The 14,507-nt window shown below is 39.4% G+C and overlaps 1 protein-coding gene and 1 long non-coding RNA gene across 35 annotated transcripts in view; one reads left to right on the forward strand and one right to left on the reverse strand.

Annotated features, from left to right (window-relative positions):
• SLTM (SAFB like transcription modulator) overlaps nucleotides 1-14,507 on the reverse strand; it is a 48,868-nt gene that overhangs the window by 2,777 nt on the left and 31,584 nt on the right. For 29 of the 34 annotated variants that reach the window (XM_051821935.3, XM_070054294.2, XM_051821936.3 and 26 more), the window contains 11 exons: nucleotides 12,967-13,116; nucleotides 12,615-12,718; nucleotides 12,356-12,522; nucleotides 11,799-11,884; nucleotides 11,424-11,587; nucleotides 8,910-9,090; nucleotides 8,058-8,182; nucleotides 6,048-6,218; nucleotides 4,200-4,514; nucleotides 3,951-4,092; nucleotides 1,915-2,075 (listed from right to left, as the gene is read on the reverse strand). In XM_051821935.3, coding sequence (XP_051677895.2) covers nucleotides 1,915-2,075; nucleotides 3,951-4,092; nucleotides 4,200-4,514; nucleotides 6,048-6,218; nucleotides 8,058-8,182; nucleotides 8,910-9,090; nucleotides 11,424-11,587; nucleotides 11,799-11,884; nucleotides 12,356-12,522; nucleotides 12,615-12,718; nucleotides 12,967-13,116 — 1,766 coding nt within the window. Of the gene's footprint in view, nucleotides 1-431; nucleotides 579-1,914; nucleotides 2,076-3,950; nucleotides 4,093-4,199; nucleotides 4,515-6,047; nucleotides 6,219-8,057; nucleotides 8,183-8,909; nucleotides 9,091-11,423; nucleotides 11,588-11,798; nucleotides 11,885-12,355; nucleotides 12,523-12,614; nucleotides 12,719-12,966; nucleotides 13,117-14,507 lie in introns of those variants that run through there. The other 5 variants (XR_016218204.1, XR_016218203.1, XR_016218205.1 and 2 more) reach the window with 2 other exon arrangements.
• The window catches only part of LOC103351095 (uncharacterized), a 35,036-nt gene continuing 28,638 nt past the window's right edge, over nucleotides 8,110-14,507 (forward strand). Inside the window, exons 1-2 of the long non-coding RNA XR_016218206.1 lie at nucleotides 8,110-8,233; nucleotides 8,780-8,872. This is a non-coding gene — a long non-coding RNA (uncharacterized LOC103351095). The remainder of the gene's footprint in view (nucleotides 8,234-8,779; nucleotides 8,873-14,507) is intronic.

The raw sequence follows: 14,507 nt of genomic DNA on the forward strand, positions 1-14,507 counted from the left end.
GTAGATGGAACATATCTTTCTGTCATTCTTTCAAATAAATAGACAAATTTTAAAAATAAAGAAAATAATAAGCTAGAGGCAACAGGAAAGGAATGAATTTGCCAAGGACCTTGAATTGATGGAAACAGCAAGGCATTCACATGGAAATGGTGATAAAGAGCTAAAAATAAAGAGCAGTGTCAAAATGCAATCATCTGAAAGAGGGGAAGCAAAGGAAATCAGGAAGAAGGAAATTATAATGCTTTAGAACACAGAAAGCTGCTTCAAAATAAAGAAAAGCAACAGTGTGAAATAGTGCTTAGCCACCAAGGAGCATGAGAACTCAGAAAATAATGGACTCTGGGGCTGGCGCTGTGGCACAGCAGGTTAAAGCCCTAGCCTGGAGTGCTGCCAGCATCCCATATGGGTGCTGGTTCGTGTCCCAGTTGCTCCTCTTCCAATCCAGCTCCCTGCTAATGCACTTGGGAAAGCAGTGGAAGATGGCCCAAGTACTTGGGCCCCTGCACCCACCTGGGAGACCCCGAAGAAGCTCCTGGTTCTTGGGTTTGGACTGGCTCAGCTCCAGCTACTGTGACAATCTGGGAAGTGAACCAGCAGATGGAAGACATCTCTATTTCTACTTCTCGCTGTAACTCTTTCAAATAAATAAATATACATCTTTAGGGGCTGGCGATGTAGTGCAGTGGGTTAATGCCCTGGCCTGAAGCGCCAGCATCCAATATAGGTGCCAGTTCAATTCCCGACTTCTCCACTTCTAATCCCTCTCTTTGCTATGGCCTGGGAAAGCAGTGGAAGATGGCCCAAGTCCTTGGGCCCCTGCACCCACATGAGAGAGCAGGAAGAAGCTCCTGGCTCCTGGTTTTGGATCGGCACAGTTCCAGCCATTGCAGCCAATCGGGGAGTGAACCATCTGATAGAAGACCTCTCTCTCTCTCTCTGTCTCTCTCTCTCTCTGCCTCTCCTTCTCTCTCTGTGTAACTCTGACTTTCAAATAAATAAATAAAATCTTAAAAAGAAAAGAATGGAATCTGTATTTTAAGAGCAGTCACTGGTGGCCTTGAAAATCCAATGACAGAATAGAATGCCTGGATTCAGGTCCTGGTTCCACTTCAGATTCCAGCTACTTGCTAATACACAACCTTGGGTCAAGTAATTGGGTCCCATGTGGGAGACTTGGATTGGGTTCCAGGTTCCTGGCTTCGATCCAGACCAGGCTGTTGTGGTCATTTAGGAAATGGACGAGCAGATGGAAGATTTCTGTCTCTGCCTTTCAAACAAGTAATAATAGAATGAATGATGAGGTTGTGTAACCACAAGTATAACTCTCACTGAAGTTGGACAGAAGGGACAGAATAGTGAAACTTAAGCTAGGTCAGTCACTCCTCTAAGGTGAATGAGAGAAAAGAGAGAAATGGGAAATGGAGAGGTTTGAGGATTTGGTGACTAAAGTGCCAATGTAGACACAGGGTTTAAGAGAATGAATCAAGCTTGTCTCTTAGCATATAAAATGCCTTTGGGTCAAATATCCAAAAGTTTTGCTGGAGTTACTTGGAAAAAAAAGGAAAGAGAACATATTTTTAGCTTCTTTTTCTCTCAAGAATTTTAGAAAGGCTAGGTAGCGAAAAGGAGGATCGAGATTTGAGGTTAATGTATATTACTGTTTGGATTCCAATACACACACACCTACATCTAGATTTACTTGCCAGACCAATCAATTAAGTTAGAAATTAAGATCAGCTGCCCCGCATAGGCTCCACCTTGGCAAGGCTTTTGAGTTGATATAGGGAAATGCTGGGGCAGACATAGGCTTTTTACCTGCCACAGTTTAATCCCTCAAAAGCCATAACAACCTTTAAGGAATGGATAAAAGGCTGAGTTGTGTGCTGGCAGAAATCTTAATGATGAGCTGCTTACCTTGAATGCTGGGTTATTATGCCTGCTCCTGCCCGGCCATCACCCATTCGCCTCGTATCATGATAGCCAGGCCCTTGTGAAGGTGGACCGTGCCAGTCTTTTCTTGGTCCACTCGTGTCCCGTCCATGGCGTTCAACTACATGTCGTTCTTCAGGATAGTGCTAAAGAAAAGCATATTGAAAAAGGAGTCATGACACCTTCAATCTCATGCCAATTTATTTACATTGCTGTGCTTTTAATGTCAGAAGCAAATCAATAAGATGTCTAAGAAAATAAAAGGATGAATAATGCAAAATCATATGCAGAGTTTCTACCAATCTCATAGAAGCTACAAGCTTCAGGGTAGAGTATGGGGAAATGATTCAACACTTTATTTTCTACTGCTGCACCTTCTAGAAGCCAAGCATTTTTTGACCCTTAAGAACTTTAAATACCTGGATGTATATAAATAAGAAGGCATAGTCATAGGTCAAAACTTTAAGACAGATCAGGGTGGGGTATATTATCAACCAATCAGGACAATATGCACAGAAAAACAGCAGTAATCTTACTTTATTTAGTACTAGATTAGTGCTGTGGCTCTTACAAGGTGACAGTGAAGACAGGACAATGTAGAACATGACATGATGATGACATGACATGAAGAACAGAGTGGTAAACAAAAAAACACAAAAGTCACAGAACTAAGACCTGAGGTGAGAAGAGTCAAGAGTTGATATTTGGCCTACAGGCAATAGAGTTGAAGGGACCTCCCCAGGAGAGGCTAATACTAGTGGAACAACTTTCAGACTAACATGAAAAGGAGAGTTTTCAAGAGAGGACATAAGGTGTCTTTTATCAGGACATCTTTTCTAAAAGGACATCTGAAAGCAGGGGGCTAGCCTATGACACTTCTTTACGTTTCCTCTAAACAGGGCAGACAATCTTGATTGTACACTAAGAAGTTCTGTTCAGAGCAAACACAGCTGAATGAACTTACCCGTCAACATTTCTACTTGCTAGAGATGTTCAAACTTATCTTAGCCATCAGGTCCAAATCTATATTATAAATACTCTGATGAAATGGAGGGTGTGTAACTATATAGCAATATTAGATAAAATGCCAAGAGATTGAAAAATGTGAACAAAAATGCTATTATGGGGGCCAGCTTTGTGGCACAGTGGGTTAAGCTTCCTCCTGTGATACTGGTATCCCATGTAAGCACCGGTTCCAGTCCCGGTGCTCCACTTCTGATTCAACTCCCCACTAATGCACCTGGGCAAAGCAATGGAAGATGGCCTGAGTACTTGGGCTCCTGCTACCCACTTGGGAGACCCGGATGGAACTCCAAGTTCCTAGTTTCAGTTTGGCCCAGGCCTGGCTTTTGTCAGCACTTGGGGAGTGAAACAGCAGATGGAAGTTTTTATCTCTTGTTTTCTCTGCCTTTCAAATAAATAATTTTTTTAAAAAATGCTATTATGGAAACTAATATGTACTCAAAAGCAAAACAAGGCACCATAATGCAAACACACATACTTCAGGATTGGTATTAGCATGCAATTTACAGAAGTATATCTGTGCTGTCAACTCACAGGCTACTGTTTCCACTCACTCACTTTGAGAATCAAGAGAACAGAAAATAGGCAAAAGTTTTATTTCAGTTCTATACTTTAAGCTATGTCATGAAATATAAAAAAAAAAAAGGAAAATGTGAAATAGAAACACACGTATCGAGTAAAGATTTCCCACCCATTTTGACAGCCTCAATTTCTTAAGAAGATGCTAAACCAGTCACTAGGAAAGTTCATTTACTGAATTTAGCAAATCTCAAATTTCAGTAGGAAGTTTATTTCAAGGCTAATACCCTACTTCTTTGGACTACTGAAGATACAACTACTGATAATAATCTATGAGAAAATGTGACACCTTTTAGGAGCCACTTGTTTCTTAGTCATTCCAGGCTAACTCACTAGGCCACATCAAAGTGATACTATATGGACATGATATCTTACATGAACTCTAAATCTATTTCTAAAGACTTGACAGTTGCATTCACCTGTGCTCCACTTCCCCGGTCTGAGATCACTCGGTCTCCCTCTCGGCTTCCATAGCCTGAAGCATTACTGCGACTCCCAGGAGGGGCACCTCTCACACTGTGTCCTGAGACTTCTCTCCCAGATCGCTCTGGTCTTTCAACTCTGTTAAGCAAAACACAACATGTAAGCTCAAAACTGAAGTATCATTTTTTTATGATTATCATTTTTTATGTGCCACAATGGAGCATTAACAAGCACACAGACACCACCTTGTTTCACGCTTATCAGCAGACATGCCTCCTTCACTTTTCCAGGAGGTTGGTCTGGAAGGGTTGGGCCCTGCTTCCCGAGGATGTCGAGGGTGAGCCAGGTCAGGCCTGTCATGAATGATCACTGTTCTCCTGTCTTCTCGGTCTCCTCGGACTTCTCGCCGATCTGTCTCTCTAAGCTCATTCCTCGGTGGTGGAGGTTCATTTCTTCTGGAATCACTGAAATTTTTGGGATACCTTTCAAAGCCTGGATCTTCTCTTCGTGCCGTAGGTCGTGTTTTTTTCCCTTCACTTTGGCCAACAAAGCGTTCCCGCCTATTGATTAGAAATAAAGAACACAGGTCTTGAAAATATTTACTTGGCCTTATTCTTCCTAACTTTGTTGGCATAACATTATAATGATTACTCCTCCTTCAAAATGAACTTAAGGCAGGGGCTGGCACTGTGGGATAGTAGGTTAAGTCTCTGCCTATAGAGTTGGCATCCCATATAGGTGCTGGTTCATATCCTGTTGCTCCTCTTCCAATACAGCTCTCTGCCAATGGCTTGGGAAAGCAGTGGAAGATGGCCTAATGGCTTGGGCCCTGGCATCCACATAGGGGACCCAAAAGAAGCTCCTAGCTCTTGGGCTCCAACCAGCCCAGTTCTGGTCGTTGCAGCCATTTGTGGAGTAAAGCAGCGGATGGAAGACCTCTCTCTGTCTCTCTTGTCTGTAAGTCTGCCTCTCAAATAAATAAATAAATCTTAAAAACAAAAGTGAGCTTAAGGCAAAGTCCTTGACCAAGAAAGCTACAATTATTAATAATTTTTAAAATATATTTATTTTCTTTGAAAGTCAGAATTACAGTGAGAGAGAGAGAAGACAAAGATCTTCCATCCGTAGGTTCACTCTTCAAATGCCCACAGCAACCAAGGTTGGGCCAAGGCTGAAGCCAGGAACCAGGAGCTTCTTCCAGGTCTCCCACATGGGGGTGCAGTGGCCTAAGCACTTGGGCCATCCTCTGCTGCTTTCCCAGGCACATTAGCAGGGAGCTGGATTGGAAATGGAGTAGGCGGGACTCGAACTGGTACCCATATGGGATGTCAGCACTGCAGATGGCAGCTTAACCCGCTGTGCCATAGCGCCACCCCTCAATCAATCTTCTTTTCAATTGAACTATAAATTTATGGCACACTCAAGTCATTACCAACCTGAAGATCTTTTTACTGTATTTAGCAATGAAGGGACACGCAAAGCTAACAATGTTCCCATTCTTTTAAAGGAAGAAAAAGCCAACCAACCTAACCTTATTATGGTAGCCTATTTAATTTTGAATACTGAGGCACATTCTCATAAACAAAAACCAAAATCAAACATATAACATATAATTTGTTCTGAACACTCAATTCTGTCCTGAGTTTTTGTTTTTAAGATTTTTTTTTTTTTTTTTTTTTTTTTTTTTTGTGGACAGGTAGAGTGGACAGTGAGAGAGAGAGAGAGAGAAAGAAAGGTCTTCCTTTACCGTTGGTTCACCCTCCAATGGCCACTGCGGCCACTGCACCGCGCTGATCCAAAGCCAGGAGCCAGGTGCTTCTCCTGGTCTCCCATGCGGGTGCAGGGTTCAAGAACCTAGGTCATCCTCCACTGCACTCCCGGGCCACAGCAGAGAGCTGGACTGGAAGAGGAGCAACCGGGACAGAATCTGGCACCCTGACCAGGACTAGAACCCGGGGTGCCGGTGCCACAGGCGGAGGATTAGCCTGTTGAGCCGCGGTGCCGGCCTGTTTTTAAGATTTTAGCACAGAACCAAAGTGTTCACCAGCAAGGCTCAGATATGAAATATAACCATTTTTTATTTATCCACCTACCTTTCAAAAGATGAAGACTGTACTGATGAACTCTCTGGAAACCTGCCCCTCTCTCGATGGTCAAAGTCATTAAATCTGTTCTGTTGGCGAGAGTAGTCAGATCCATGGCCAAATCGGGCATCTGTATCTAGAGACAACTTTTTATTCTCGCTCCAGTAAGGATCATCTCGCCTTGAAGAGAAATATTTGCTCATTTATATAAATTAGTTTTATAATACCCAAACAACACTTACTTGGAGTCATACATACCACACGTTAGGACTGTGGACACAAGAAGGCTTATAAACTCAAGATAACATATTCAGTTAGAAGTATAAGGTAGCAAAGAATTGTAACTTATGTGAAGTCATATAGTGCTAGAGAGGCTTTACAGGAGAGAAAAACTGCCTAAATTACTAAATGGAGAAGACAGACAAGATGAAATGCTTAACACTACTCTAGACTAAAATTCTCACCAGTAGCCCATAATCTTTTCATTTATCCTTAACCTTGTGAAGGTTAAAGGGATAAGCTCCATGCGTAATTCATTTACTTCACCTATTTCTTCACAGTCAGCTCAATCAGAATTTATAATAAGAAAATTAAATGAATATATTTGCATTTTAAAATTTGTTAAGAAGCATGAGCTTCTTAACACCAGAATCATTTTTCAGTCTTCCCAATCTCACAACTTCGATTTTTGTACTGTCTGCACTACCTTTTCAAAACAGGTCTGAGTTTGAGAACCATTATTATTATTTTTTATTTTTTTTTGACAGGCAGAGAGAAAGGTCTTCCTTCGCTGTTGGTTCACCCTCCAATGGCCGCCACGGTCAGCGTGCTGCGGCCAGCACACCGTGCTGATCCAAAGGCAGGAGCCAGGTGCTTCTCCTGATCTCCCATGTGGGTGCAGGGCCCAAGGACTTGGGCCATCCTCCACTGCACTCCCTGGCCACAGCAGAGAGCTGGCCTGGAAGAGGGGCAACCTGGACACAATCCGGTGCCCAGACCGGAACTAGAACCCAGTGTGCCGGTGCTACAGGTGGAAGATTAGCCTATTGAGCCGCGGTGCCGGCGAGAACCATTTTTTTTTTTTTTTTTTTTTTTTTAAGATTTATTTATTTGAAAGTCAGAGTTACACAGAGAAAGGAGAGGCAGAGAGAGAGGTCTTCCATCGGATGGTTCACTCCCTAATTGGCCGCAACAGCCGGAGCTGGGCCGATCTGAAGCCAGGAACCAGGAGCTTATTCCAGGTCTCCCACATGGGTGCAGGGGTCCAAGCACTTGGGCCATCTTCTATGCTTTCCCAGGCCATAGCAGAGTGCTGGATTGGAAGTGGAACAGCTGGGTCTCAAACCGGCGCCCATATGAGATACCAGAGCTTCAGGCCAGAGCGTTAACCCGCAGCACCACAGTGCTGGCCCCGAGAACCATTCTTGAAGTCTATCGTAACCATACATTTCTAGTCAATCATTTGGCATAAAGAAGGGAAAAAGAGGGGCCAACATTGTGGCACAGCAGATTAAGCTACCACTTGCAACACCCACATCCCATATGGGTGCTGGTTTAAGCCCTGGCTGCCACTTTCAATCTACCTCCCTGCTAATGTGCCTGGGAACAGAGGAAGACAGCCCAAGTGCTTGGGCCCCTGCACCCATGTGGGAGACTCATCTGAAGTTCCCGGCTTTGGCCTGACGTAGTCCTGGCAGTAGCAGCCATTTGGGGAGTGAATTGGCAGATGGAAGATGTTTCTCCTTTTCTCTCTGTAACTCTGCCTTTCAAATAAATAAATAATTTTTTTTTTTTTTTTTTTTTTTTTTTTTAAAGAGGAGGTAGTGGGAACGAAAGAAGAGCACAATGTTCCTACTCGATAATGTACTGGGTACACCCCCTGTACTGTAATCTTCCCCTCCCTACTGATCGTGACCTTTGATTCCAGTGATAGAAATGTGTATCTTCTACTGCTCTGGACTTGGTGTACAGGAAATAAGACAGCAAGGTAAACTGTTAAGGAAGAAATTAAGCAACTACCTATGATCTACATCACGTGGGCGTTTCAAAGAATTCCTTTTTTCTTGTTCATAACGAAGCTGCTGCTGCTGTCTTCTGAGCTCCTCTCGCTCCCGAGCAATCCGCTCAGCTTCCTTACGACGCTCCTTCAGACAACACAGAAGGAAGAGCCAACCAATGCAAGACGGAAACAGAAGGTAAGTACATATGCAACCCTGTTTCAACCCCATCATAAGAAACCATAACAGGCAAGCACCAGGCAAAACACACACCTGGGACAAATACATATATTTGATTTCAACAATCTAGACTATGGCTATTGTTCTGCAATACTAAAGTAACAGGGTTTGGGTGGTGAAAGCCAGCAAGTGTTTGGGAAGGTCAGATTTAGTTTAGTCATTTGAATAATGCAAAAGCATCTAAAGGGAATCAGACACAGAGTTCTTAGTAATGTATGGCAATTAAGTGCCTTAAAATCTTGGGTTGCAATTCTGCAAAGAGAGGCATTATTTCCTTCCAGCCTTGGGAAATCATTCCCACTGTAATATGTCAGGAAATAGTTATTATCTTCTAAGACTGGGATAGTGACAGAGCCTGGATTACAACTACTCTGGACTCATAGTCCTATGCTCAGACTATTAGGCTGCCATGATATTGCAGAGCTAGAGTTATTACCAATTATGTAGAACAAAATCATTACTAAGCGGATTTTAACTAGTGCCTAATTCATTGTTATCTTTCAGGGACACTTAAACACTCATTAGCTGAACTCATTCCATAGAAGCTTTACAAGAAGTAAAGCAAATTTTAGGGCAAAATCACAAGGTTTGAAAAAGGTGAGTTATTTAAGATGAAAAGATTTTCTGACTGCACCTGTTCAATACGAATGCGTTCCCTTTCCAAGCGTTCGCGTTCCATTCTCTCTCTCTCTAGTTTTTGCCTTTCAATTTCTAGGCGCTCTCTCTCTCTCTGTAAGCGTTCCCGTTCTTCCCGTTCACGAATTATTCTAATGCGTTCTCGCTCTCGACGCTCTCTTTCTGCAATCTCTCTTCGTCTACCAAAAATCAGTATTTAGAAATACTTAAATTATGCTAGCACTGTGTGAAAGAGAATAGCTTTTGAATTTGAATTTTTCCTTGAGGTTGTCAATTTTAACTTAACTCAATCTAAGTAGTTTTAATGTAATTGGAAAGAGAACTCAAAATAAAACTTTAAACAGATTCCAAGACTGTTACTTATTTATAAGACTGTCAGCTGAGCAGTCGAATTTTATATAGAGGAACTGCCTTTTACATGATTCCTGTTTAAATAAAAATCCCACTATAGTTAATAGCCCATTAATTAATTAACATGTTTAAAAGGAAATATTCTACATATATGAATTTACAAAACTACAACTTTTATCAACTCTTTTTGATAGAAAATTTCCCATTGTCTATTATATATTCTGTCTCCTAAAACAAGGCATATACTTTATTTTAATGACTCGGGATTATAACCAACAACATTAATTATACCAAGTGCTACATGTGACAAAATGATGCCCTAAAGGGCACTTATTCAGTGTTCACTGGCCCATTAACATATGGCTCCAGGTAACACGCTTTTTTGAGTCAAAGGTAGTTCAATCGTTTGTCCAACTGAATTAAGTTATTGTATTAGACTTCTAAAAGTGTTCTGTCATTTGCTCATTCTCAGGCAGTGTATAATTGTGTCTCTCAGTAGGTCTTCCTCCAGCAACCCAGTGGTTCTTTTGGGTCAGCAGTACTTCCACAGAAATCAGTGGGATATTCTTAATGATCATAACAACCATGGGGCTGCTACTAACATTTAGTGGATAAAGACCAAAGATTCCAAGTATCTCATGATGCATGGAATGATCAGGATAGTTCTACAGAACAACAGCTATGCAACACCCCTTATACCTTTCAAATGCCACAATGGACACTGATGTCATTAAAAAACAACCACCAAAAAAACCTTTGAAAAGTAACATCTGAGCCTAGAACTTAATTCCATTTTTAGTAAATGCTAGGCTTGTTTGCCTTGCTATAATTTTATAGACACTAAAAATTTCCAGTAATGTAACTGCATAAAGGAAAAATTATACTTTTTTGAGAATTTTACCAAGAGCTATTTACCACTTCAGAAATCGTAGTATCAACACCACTACTGGTATCTGACTCACCAATACAACACACCAGTATCTGCCTGTTCAAGTATCTGTCACATTCTCAATGACGCTAGAGTTGGGGTGCAAACACCTGACTATTCATTAAGGCTTCTTGAAGAATGATGCCTAAGCATTTATATCTAGAACATATATTTTAGTATAAATAAACTCTTCTTTATATTACATTTAGGGCATTATATTGACTCGAAATTATCTGTATAGGAAGGTATATTATGCATCAATTTCACTACAGGAAAATAAAGAAGGATTATGACTTTTTTTTTATTTATATGAATGGGGCATTGGTAAGAAAAGTTTGAAAATCATTGTTCTGTTAGCTCCCTACTCGCACTCTCTTTCCAACTGGTTGTCAGCTAAATAAAACAGAAAGCTAAGCACACTGCAATTTCACTAAAAACAGGGAAAATGCAAGGATTATTTCCTTTCAGTAAAACTGTGTGGCCATTGCTGTATTATCAAAGTTGCTATCTCAGGTAGTTCCTATATTCCTGTGAATGAACGAATGAAATCCTCTGGACAAGACGGGTTAACATTTGGAAAAATAAATTATAAAAACAAATTCACAAGATTATTTTAAGTAGCATCCATAAGTTGATAAACTGAAACATCACTACTAAAAATAGAAACATGTCAGTTTTCCAAATGTTATATTGTTTTAAAGAGAATGCTTATTTGTGATAGTCTGAGTACGATATGGCTCATAATATTCTTTCACTTGAGCACTAATCCAAAGACAATGAATTTGTGCTAAATTTGTAGTTAAAATTTCAACACTGTACATGTCTGAACAGCATATCCTACTTTGAAATAATCTCAAAATCATTTTTCCTTTATAGTCAGTTTTTTTTATGGCAGCATCTTTGGAGTAGAGGAAAGAGCATTGGACTTGGAGTCAGAAGACTTGGGTCTGAGTCCCGACTCTGCCACTCGTTAGCCAGGTGGCATTGGAAGAGTCATTTAGCCTCTCTGGGCCCCCATTTTTTTCTCCAATTGTAAAATGGGCATAACTAACCTACAGAACTGCTGAGTTGGAGACAACAGATGGAAAAGTACTTTGTAAACTGTAAAGTGCTATGCAAATTTAAGAAATCATCAGATCTTATTACACTTTAAAGTAGCAAACCATCTCCTATGGGAATACAGTTTCCAAAAATCTAGCTTATAACTACTGTTTAAAATGTAACCATTCTTACCTTCGAAGTTCCATTGCTCGCCGCAGCCTTTCAAAACGCACTAAATGTTCTCTCAATCTTTGTTCCTTCATCTTTTCAAAAGGCAAGATCTCTTTCCTTCTATAGTCTTTGTCCCTTTTTTTATCTAGACTAGCTCTCTCCTTTTCCTTGCTTCTTCCATGAATCTATGGGAAAAAAAATTATAAGAGGGAGTGGAAAGGTTAAAATAATTCGGGGTTTTATTTGGTTAGCCACTTAGGAAGCTCAAATGACTAACAGCATTTCCTTTGTGCGCATTTTCTAGCATGGCAGTATGCAAAGTGTCTACAGAGGCACAGAATTATGTTCTTTTGGAGACAGGTGAAACAGTATACAACATGCCTCCTGGGGACTTACTTTCTCATATCTTCCTCTTCTTGATGGCCTACAATGATCTCCTTTAGTTTGATCTAATATTACCATATGTCCTGGACTCTTTGAACCTAAAAAGAAAAAACGTTAGATAAACAAAAGTCTAAAAAAAATTAATTAATAATATATATAAAAATGCTCAATCTCAAGATAGCCAGATATTCACAAACTGATACATGTAAATAAATAAATAAATAAAAACCTACTGATTCTATGAGAATTTAAACTCAGTTTGTCAACTAGTTTGGTATGTTAACATTAATATGTTCAGTGATATCAAAAGTTCCTAACTCAATACTATTAATCAAGAACCCATTTTAAGTCAACCAGATTTAGAGACTTAGCTGGAAGAACACCAATGTTTCACAGGAGTAAAAAAGAAGACCGTTTTACTTAGTGCTCCTTTTCTACCACAGTAATGTCTAACAAGAAAATTTAAATATTTATCTGATCAAAACCTCAAGTTTTCCCTTCCACTGTAAAAATTAAGACAGAGAACATACGAGAAAGGGACTGAGAAGACAGACATAGAGCAAGCATACTTATTCGCTTCTTCTCTTCACTTTTCTTAATCGATTCCGAGGTTGGGCCACTTGCTCCGTTATCGTTCTTCTCATCTTTACTTTCTACTTTCTTAGTGTCCTTGCTTTCTTTTTTCTCAGACTTCTCAGATGATCTTTTTTCTTCTTTTTTGACAGACGCTTGTGTCCTACCGCATCATTCCAAAAAAGACAGCAGAATAAGAACTACTATATTAATGTACCAAAAAAGTCCATCTACTCATAAAAAAAAAATCCTTACTTGCTATTTCTGTCACTCATATTTTTTTTATCTCCAGAACTTCTTGAACTACTCTTTTCATCATTTTCTTTCTTCATTTCTTTCTTAGAAGGATCACCTTTTACCTGAAAGTTTTAAATCAGAAAAAAAAATACCTGAGTTTTAAAGTCACAATTTTATGATTCTAAGTGAGTTGATGACAGAAAATTTGGAATAGAGAATTATAACTTAAAAAAAGTAAAAAAAATATAAAAATGTATACACTTTTCAAAAACATTCCTATTTCTCTTTCTGCCAATGCTGAAGATCTTTAAGTTGAGAATTACTATGCATCAATGTAATCTCCCTTTGATAAACCGATCGGTGAGCTTACTTTTTCAACAGAAATCAGCTGTCCGTGCAGCTCAGTACGATGCAGATGTGCAATACACCTGGACACTTCTGTGCTTGAAGACATAGTTACAATGCCATAGCACTTCGCCCCAGGACTTCGAGCATTTGTAACTACCTTTGCACTTAGAACCTACAAAATGAGATGATACTTTAAAAAGTCTTACAACTTCACAATGACACATATTTATAAGTAGACCAAGCTTCAGAACTGAAGACTATTCACTTTAAAGGATACAGTCAGGATATATTAATTCAGGATAAAGAATAAAGTTAAAACATATATTCTTTGGTTTCTTCTTGTGATCACATCTACTTTTCCATAAATATTTAGTAAAACTTCAAGAGAACTTAAAGTGTCAAAAAAGCAATTTAACCTATCTTTTCTTTTTAGTTACATATATAGCCCAAATATCAATTGATCACATCAATGAAGTAATGGTACAGTTAAAGAGAGCAAGAAACTGGATTTAGAACAATATTTTCCTATCATTGGCCCAACCTGAATCACTTAGAGAAAAAATTAAAGATAATTTTCCAGATACTAGTGAGTGTTAACATTTTCCTACACTTCAAAAATTAGAAGAGAAACCAGTCATATGTTCTAAAGCTCACTTAAAAATAACCCTAAAACTTTAAAGACAATCTTCTCCATCTATATGCTTTCAAAATCTGCATCAATATAAAAATGACCAATGCCTTCAATTATGTAAGATTGATATTAAGAGGGAGAAGCAAAGCAAGGATGGAAGTATGAGGAGAAAAGTGACAGATAACAATCCAGCGCTGAATAAAGAGGAATAAAGACATAATGCCAGGAAGAGGTAAACAGGGAATATAAATTCCACAGTGGGGGCAGCTAGAAACCACGGGTTTTCATCTTAACCCTGCGAAATGTTTATTTGCCCCAAAGTTTACAAGTCCAAAACCTTGTTATTAAGTGGATGGAATCTTTAATATTAAGTTTAATAAATGTCAACATTAAAATATTGTTTTCACTTCTCTAATACTGAAAACAGAACAAGAACACATCATGAGTGATCACAGGACTAAATTCACAATGTTCTGTATCTGTGTTCTCTACCTGACATCTACAACAACTTGCTTTACACTCAGGTAACTCTCTTAGTTAAGCAGATAAAAACCTCCTAATAATCAACAATTTTTATTATTGTTTCATAGATTTTTGTAAGATTGATTAATGACTTATCAATATTGGTCATTAGTTTTATGCCTATTATATTTAAAGCCTTTCATGTGCATACAAAGTACAATGTACATGGTCCTTGCCCTCAAAGAGCTTACACAGGAGTACGTTAAATTTTACATACATGAAAAACTTAACAGAAAGCAGTGAATGCCCCAAAAGATACCGACGAATCACAGTTAAATGCAATAACTATTAATTTAGTGTTCTTTGACTACCACTTCCCTTCCTTTAGGTGTCTCCTTGAATACCAGAGAAAATTTTCCTCACGAATCAAGCATAGCAGAGCCTCTCTTCTCTCTTAAAAATCTGCATTC

This window comes from Oryctolagus cuniculus, chromosome 12 (genome assembly GCF_051225735.1).
Source record: "Oryctolagus cuniculus isolate XC-2025 breed Fujian yellow rabbit chromosome 12, ASM5122573v1, whole genome shotgun sequence".
NCBI classification, from domain to species: domain Eukaryota; kingdom Metazoa; phylum Chordata; class Mammalia; order Lagomorpha; family Leporidae; genus Oryctolagus; species Oryctolagus cuniculus.